The sequence below is a fragment of the Mustela putorius genome, unplaced genomic scaffold, assembly GCF_011764305.1.
Source record: "Mustela putorius furo isolate JIRA1106 unplaced genomic scaffold, ASM1176430v1.1 tig00000196_pilon_pilon_pilon, whole genome shotgun sequence".
Classification (NCBI taxonomy): domain Eukaryota; kingdom Metazoa; phylum Chordata; class Mammalia; order Carnivora; family Mustelidae; genus Mustela; species Mustela putorius.
Window position 1 is genome coordinate 4148295 of NW_025421310.1, and position 7099 is coordinate 4155393.

Consider the following 7099-nt stretch of genomic DNA (forward strand, 5'->3'; position numbering starts at 1 on the left):
TCTGGAAGGAGAGAGACCCCAGGCCTCTCGGGGGAAGTCCCGAGACGCACACCTGGATATTCCTCATCCTTTCAGAGAACGGTCCTGAGAGGCACACCTGGATATTCCTCATCCTTTCAGAGAACGTTCACGGGGCGACTGCCGTGAGTGCCCCACAGCGCCAGGTGCTGAGCGAAAAATAAGAGAACAATCAGACGGGGCCAGCTTATACTTTAGTGGGGAGCCACAGACATTAACCAAGTCATCGGCCACACGCAGTTAAAAGTGTAACTGAACAGACACTTTTCCATTGCGGACCCAGCTGGTCAACGGATGCACAAAAAGGCGCGGGCATCCCCGGTCATGCAAGTGGAAACCACGGTCAGAGCACGGAAGTGCTGAGTCACTCCACGGCACACCCAAAACTAACAGAACCCTGTACCTTAGCAAACCTGAATTCAAACAAAAACTTTGAAAAAAAACACACTAAGGAGTGGCCTCACCCTTGTTGGAATGGCCACAGTCAAACACACAAGAGGCAAGCATTGGCGAGGACGTGGTGGAAACAGAGCCCTCGTGCTCTGTTTGCAGGATGTAAGCTGCTGTGGCCGCTGGGGAAAGTGGTGCAGAGGTTCTGCAGGATGTTAAAAATATGGCCTAGCAACTTCATGGCTCGATTTCCACCCCATGGCAATGAGAACAGGATAACCAAAGGTTGTGCACACGCCTGTGTTTATTGAAGCCCTGATCACAATTGCCAAAATAGGGCAACAAGCTGAGTGCCTGCCGACAGCTGAATGGAGAAAGATGTGATTGTGTACCACAGAGTATTATTCAGTCATGACGAAGGAAAACATACTTACTAAAAAAATTGCAAAAAATACTTATACTCAAAATTGTTTATTTATTTGAAATTCAAATTTAACTGGGTGGCCTGATTTCTTATTTGCGAAAGCAGGGACACCACTTCCATGGGAACCAAACATTGACCATAAACAGACATATGGTTCACACTCCTCTAGGAGGAACAGAACCCACTGCACTCAAGACAGTGTTACTGAGTGGCAGCAAGACGGCTATCACAGAGACAGAGGTGCCATTGCTCAAACAGGGGAACCACACAGGAGAAATTCAGTTCCCGGCACCTGAGGTGCCTAATCACAGATCTGATAGGGCTGTCCAGCAGAGGGCTGAATGAAGGGGGCGGGAATCCCCGAGAGGTCATGGGGTGCAGGTTCCCCTTCTCTGAACACACATGCGCCCTAGGGCGGCCTTCACTTCCTTGTTCCGCAGGCTGTAGATGAGGGGGTTAAGCATGGGGGTCACCAGGGTATAGGACAGGGACACCACCTGCTTGCTCTCGGGGGAGTAGCTGGCCTTGGGACGCAGGTGGATGACCCCAGTAGTGCCGTAGAACAGAACCACCACCATGAGATGGGAGGCGCACGTGGACAGGGCCTTGCGGCGACCGGTGGCGGAAGGCATGCGGAGCACAGTGGCCAGGATCTTGCCGTAGGACGTGGCTATCAGACAGAAGGGAACAATCATGACCAGCACTGTGGCTGCCAACACACTGGACTCGAAGACGCTGGTGTCCGCACACACCAGGCTGAGCAGGGGGGCGATATCACAGAAGAAGTGGCGGATGCCACGGGGCCCACAGAAGGGGAAGCTGAACAGCCAGACGGTGAAAACCAGTGACACGGGGACTCCGGCCAGCCAGCACGTGGCGGCCAACAGGTGGCAGAGCCGGGGACTCACCAGGGCGCCATAGCGCAGGGGCCTGCAGATGGCCACGTGGCGGTCCCAGGCCATGGCAGTCAGGAGGAAGCACTCGGACGTGACGCAAGACAACACCAGGAGCAGCTGCAGGGCGCAGCCCGCGGTGGACACGCCCCGCCCCGGCCACAGCAGGGTCACCAGCAGCCGGGGCACAATGTCCAGCGAGAAGCAGATCTCCAGCAGGGCCAAGTGGCGCAGGAAGAAGTACATGGGCGCGCGCAGGGCCGGGTCCAGGGCGCTCAGCAGCACGATGAGCGCGTTGCCCAGCAGCGTGAGCAGGAACATGGCCAGGAAGAGCGCCGCGAGCAGCGGCCGCAGCGCGGGCACGTGCGTGAAGCCCAGCAGGACCAGGTCATGGGGTGCGCAGCTCCAGTTGGCGCAGGGTGGGGCTTCAGGGGCGCCCGGGGGAGCCCCGGCGATCGGCATGGACCTGGGTAGGCGCAGGAGCTCTGGGAGTGGAAGAGGTAAGGAGAGGCCATGAAGGACAGAGCTGGGCCTACGCAGGTTCTGTCTCCCCGAAGTGCGCTGCACAGAGCAGGGGAGGCATCTTATCCGAAGGCAAATCAGCGCCGGCCACACACGGGTCCTCCTTGAATGCCCTCCATGAGCCTGGGAGGAGATCCCAGGGCCTCAGGAGGCCCACCCACCTTCTGACCTCTTCTCCATGCAGCTATATCCACAATGCCTGGTTCTGTCTCAGGGCCTTTGCACTTGCTTTCCCACTGCTTGAGATACTTTTCCCTCAGATGTTTATGCAACTGTTTCCTTCTCTTGCTAAAAATGTGAACTCAGGGCACCTGGGTGGCTCAGTGGGTTAAAGCCTCTGCCTTCGGCTCAGGTCATGGTCTCAGGGTCCTGGGATCAAGCCCCGCATCAGGCTCTCTTCTCAGCAGGGAGCCTGCTTCTCCCTCTCTCTCTCTCTGCCTGCCTCTCTGCCTACTTGTGATCTCTGTCTTTCCAAAAAAAAATAAATAAAATCTTTTAAAAAATAAAATAAAAAAAAAAAATAAAATAAAATAAAAATTAAAAAATATGAACGCAGATGCCCCTTACCATCAGACAGCCCTCCCTCAATGAGCTGGTTTCAGATGTCTTCTCCACAACACGCACGTGCCCCAGCCACTCTCTAAGACATCCTGTCATCCCTAAAGCACACCGAAAGTAGCCTGGTTTACTTTCTTACTTGTCTGTGGTCTAACTGCTGCACTCAGAGGGCCATATCCATGGCATATTTCTGCCTGCTTTGGGGGCTGTGTCTGCAGCATGGGAAGGAGTGGCTGGCACATAGTAGGACTCCAGAAAGTTGGGTCTGTTACAAGTTTGAGTCTCCTCTGTCAACAGACAAAAGTGGGTACTTTCTCCCCACAAAATAATTTCTCTTCCGTTTGGCTCAAGTCTGTTTTCTCTCTCTCTCTCTCTTTTTTTTTTTTTTTTTTTTACATGTTGGTTTTGACCATCCAAATCAGTGGTTCTCAACTGGGAATGATTCAGTCTCCCCTCGCCCACTGGGGGGCTGTGTAATGGTGACATTTTGAGTTGTTATAATTGAGGTCCTACTGGTGTCCAGTTGGTCAAAGATAAGGACGCTGTTCAATGTCCTACAATGGCCAGAATTAGACCCCCCCATGTGCCACCAAAACTGAAGGAGTCTAACTCCAATGTCGTAGGGCCAAGGCTGAGAAACTCTGATATAAATTGATTTCAGGATCCACTAATAGGTCATGACCTGCAGTTTGAAAAGAAAGCCCAGGCTCGTAGGAGCTGTGGGACGTATTGATAAGAAATTAGGGTACATGGTACATATAAAAAAAATGGGCAGAAGATATGAACAGACACTTCTCCAATCAAGACATACAAATGGCTATCAGACACATGAAAAAATGTTCATCATCACTAGCCATCAGGGAGATTCAAATTAAAACCACATTGAGATATCACCTTACACCAGTTAGAATGGCCAAAATTAGCAAGACAGGAAACAACACGTTTTGGAGAGGATGTGGAAAAAGGAGAACCCTCTTACACTGTTGGTGGGAATGCAAGTTGGTGCAGCCACTTTGGAGAACAGTGTGGAGATTCCTTGAGAAATTAAAAATAGAGCTTCCCTATAACCCTGCAATTGCACTACTGGGTATTTACCCCAAAGATACAGATGTAGTGAAAAGAAGGGCCATCTGTACCCCAATGTTCATAGCAGCAATGGCCACGGTCACTAAACTGTGGCAAGAACCAAGATGCCCTTCAACAGACAAATAAATAAGGAAGATGTGGTCCATATACACTATGGAGTATTACGCCTCCATCAGAAAGAATGAATACCCAACTTCTGTAGCAACATGAACAGGACTGGAGAGATTATGCTGAGTGAAATAAGTCAAGCAGAGAGAGTCAAGTATCATATGGTTTCACTTATTTGTGGAGCATAACAAATAGCATGGAGGACAAGGGGAGATGGAGAGGAGAAGGGAGTTGAGGGAAATTGGAAGGGGAGGTAAACCATGAGAGACTATGGACTCTGAAAAACAATCTGAGGGTTTTGAAGAGGCGGGGGGTGGGAGGTTGGGGGAACAGGTGTGGGTATTAGAGAGGGCACTGATTGCATGGAGCACTGGGTGTGGTGCAAAAACAATGAATACTGTTATGCTGAAAAGAAATAAAAAATTTAAAAAAAAAGAAAGAAATTAGGGTATATGGGCATCTGGGTGGCTCAGTGGGTTAAGCCTCTGCCTTCGGCTCAGGTCATGATCTCAGGGTCCTGGGATCAAGCCCCACATTGGGCTCTCTGTTCGGAGGGGAGTCTGCTTCTCCCTCTCTCTCTCTGCCTGCCTCTCTGCCTACTTGTGATCTCTGTCAAATAAAGAAATAAAATCTTTAAAAAAATAAATAACTAAAATAAAAAACGCTTCTCATTGGGGCCTCTGGGGGACTCAATGGGTTAAGTATCTGCCTTCAGCTCAGGTCATGATCCCAGGGTGCTGGCATCAAGTCCCACGTCGAGCTCCCTGCTGGGCGGGGAGCCTGCTTCTCCCTCTCCCACTCTCCCTGCTTCTGTTCCCTCTCTCACTGTGTCTCACTCTGTCAAATAAATAAAATCTTTAAAAAACAATGGATTCTTATTTAAGAAGAAAGGCACACTAGGACCTCCTTTTGTTTGAGCTATGTGCAAGGCTGGGAAACATTGCTTTAGAACATGGCAAAAAGGTCCCTTCCTCTCTCTCTCTGCCTGCCTCTCTGCCAACTTGTGCTCTCTGTCAAATAAATTAAAAAAAAATTTTTTTTTAATCTTAAAAAAAAAGAATACAGCAAAAAGGAACAAAACTCTGGCAGGTGCACAAAACCTCTGACCACTCAAGACTGGACGGGTTTGTATAAAAGACTCAGCAGTTTGCCGGATTCCTGCCTGGAGTGTCCCTTTCCTGGACTGTAGAAAGCTTTTGCGGGAAGCAAAGGGCCTCATTTTTGCACAGTTTTGGGGGAAATTCTCTTCCTCATGCAACCACTACACCTCCTGGACCTGCGACGGCCTCCCCGCTAGCCTGCCCATCCCCCTCTCTGCTCAACACCCACCATGTCCCCGCTCAGCAATGTCCACTCCCCGCCTGTGAAATTCCTGTCATTGTCTCTCTCTGCCCAGGAAGGACACAGGTAAAGCTTCAGGTCCACAGCTATGCCCAGCGAGGGAAAGGGGGACTGATTTTGTGTGCGCCAAGCACTTCCACAGGACTTTGTACCAGGCAAAGTTTCAAGCACATTACTCGTGCATGGACCCCACACAATAGTGACAAACTAGGTCCCCGAGTAACCATGAAGTACCAGCCCGCACCCCCACAACTCACAGGGGAACATACAGCCAGTGTCCAAACCTCGGCCAGAACAGGTCACCCTGTTCCTGCTTCCCAGAAGGGTGTCCACACTTGCTTACAAACTGGGGCTATCAGTCATAACACATTGAACACAGAGAGACAGACACAGAGACAGAGAGAGACACAGAGAAATCATTAACCCCCTGGAAAACTTCTAGGGGGACAGTGAGGCCACAAGGAGGAATCTGGCCACAGGTCTCCTGCAATAGTAAGAACATTCTGAATCTGGGAAAGGCTCATAAGTTCTTCAACGAGGCCCACAAAATAGGCAAAGTTCAAGCAAAACCTCTTGATGACCCTCTCAGAGGGCAAGGACCATCTCTGCCCCGGGCCCTTTGAAGCCCCCAGTACCTGCTGCAGCACCCGGCACGCGGAGGTGAGTTCACTATGTGGCAGTGCCCTCACTGGATTATTCCTCCCACAATGGGCTTCCCAGACAATGGCTGTCTGCTTCCCTCCCCTGCCCCAGACACGTCAGGGCTGATCCGAGCAGAGGGTGCAGAGTGACAAGTGCCTCTGTTAACGACCCAGCACCTCCCCCCATGCAGCCCCACATCTCCTAGGATGCTCGCCCCTGGGCAGGAAAGGAAGCATCTGGCTGGAAAAGTTTCCCCTAACTGAGGTTTTGTGCAGACCGCACTAATGGCAGAGAGCTTGCTCCTGCGCTTAGCGCTGAGCTCCCCCACCAGACATGGAGCAGCCCCGAGCCAGAGCTGGGGAAGCTGTGTAACCTCGGGCAAGTGGCTTAGCCGGGACGAGGTCACCCCCAGATGTTTCAGGGAGCTGACCAGAAAACAGCCAGATGGAGACTTCTGCCTCCAGCTCTGCCATCGACTAGCTGTGTGCATCCCCAGACCTCACTGAGCCTCTGTTTCCTTGCCTGCCAGCTGATGGCATCTACCCCATAAGACTGCTGTGAGAATTCCCTGAGATCGTAGACGACAGTCGGGACACAGGGAACATTCAATAACTGACAGCAGTGACCATCTGCCTCATCGCCACCATGATTATCACCAACCTCTTCATCACCCGCTGTCATCACCATCATCATCACCTTCATCACCACCAACACCATCATCACCACCATCATTGTCACCAACACCATCATCACCAGTATCATTGTCACCATCACTGTCACCATCGTCACCATTACCACCATCATCACCACCATCGTCATCACCATCGCCATCATCACCATCATCGTCACCACCATCCTCACCATCAGAGAATGATGGTCACGGGGCACCCCAGCCCCCTCTTCCCCTGCAGCCTGGAGCCCTTCCCTTCACAGAGGACCCACTGACCTGCTTCTTGGTCTACCTGGAACTGAGGACAAAGCTCTGACTCTCCCCCTTGATCCAGGAGCTCCCAGGGACGACTGGGATTTCAGGAACCGGAGACTTCAATCTTTGGTTCTGGCCACACAATGAGAGCCCTGAGGACTGAACCCACAGAGAATTCTGCTCATTACCAAA

At 51.4% G+C, this 7099-nt stretch overlaps 1 protein-coding gene across 1 annotated transcript; it reads right to left on the minus strand.

Moving 5' to 3' along the window:
- Positions 1-893: 893 nt before the first annotated feature.
- LOC101686941 (olfactory receptor 10A7-like) lies at positions 894-2281 on the minus strand. The gene has a single exon (XM_004777074.3). The coding sequence runs from the start codon at positions 2185-2187 to the stop codon at positions 1201-1203; it is 987 nt and encodes a 328-aa protein (XP_004777131.3). The 5' UTR covers positions 2188-2281; the 3' UTR covers positions 894-1200.
- Between the last annotated feature and the right edge of the window lie 4818 nt (positions 2282-7099).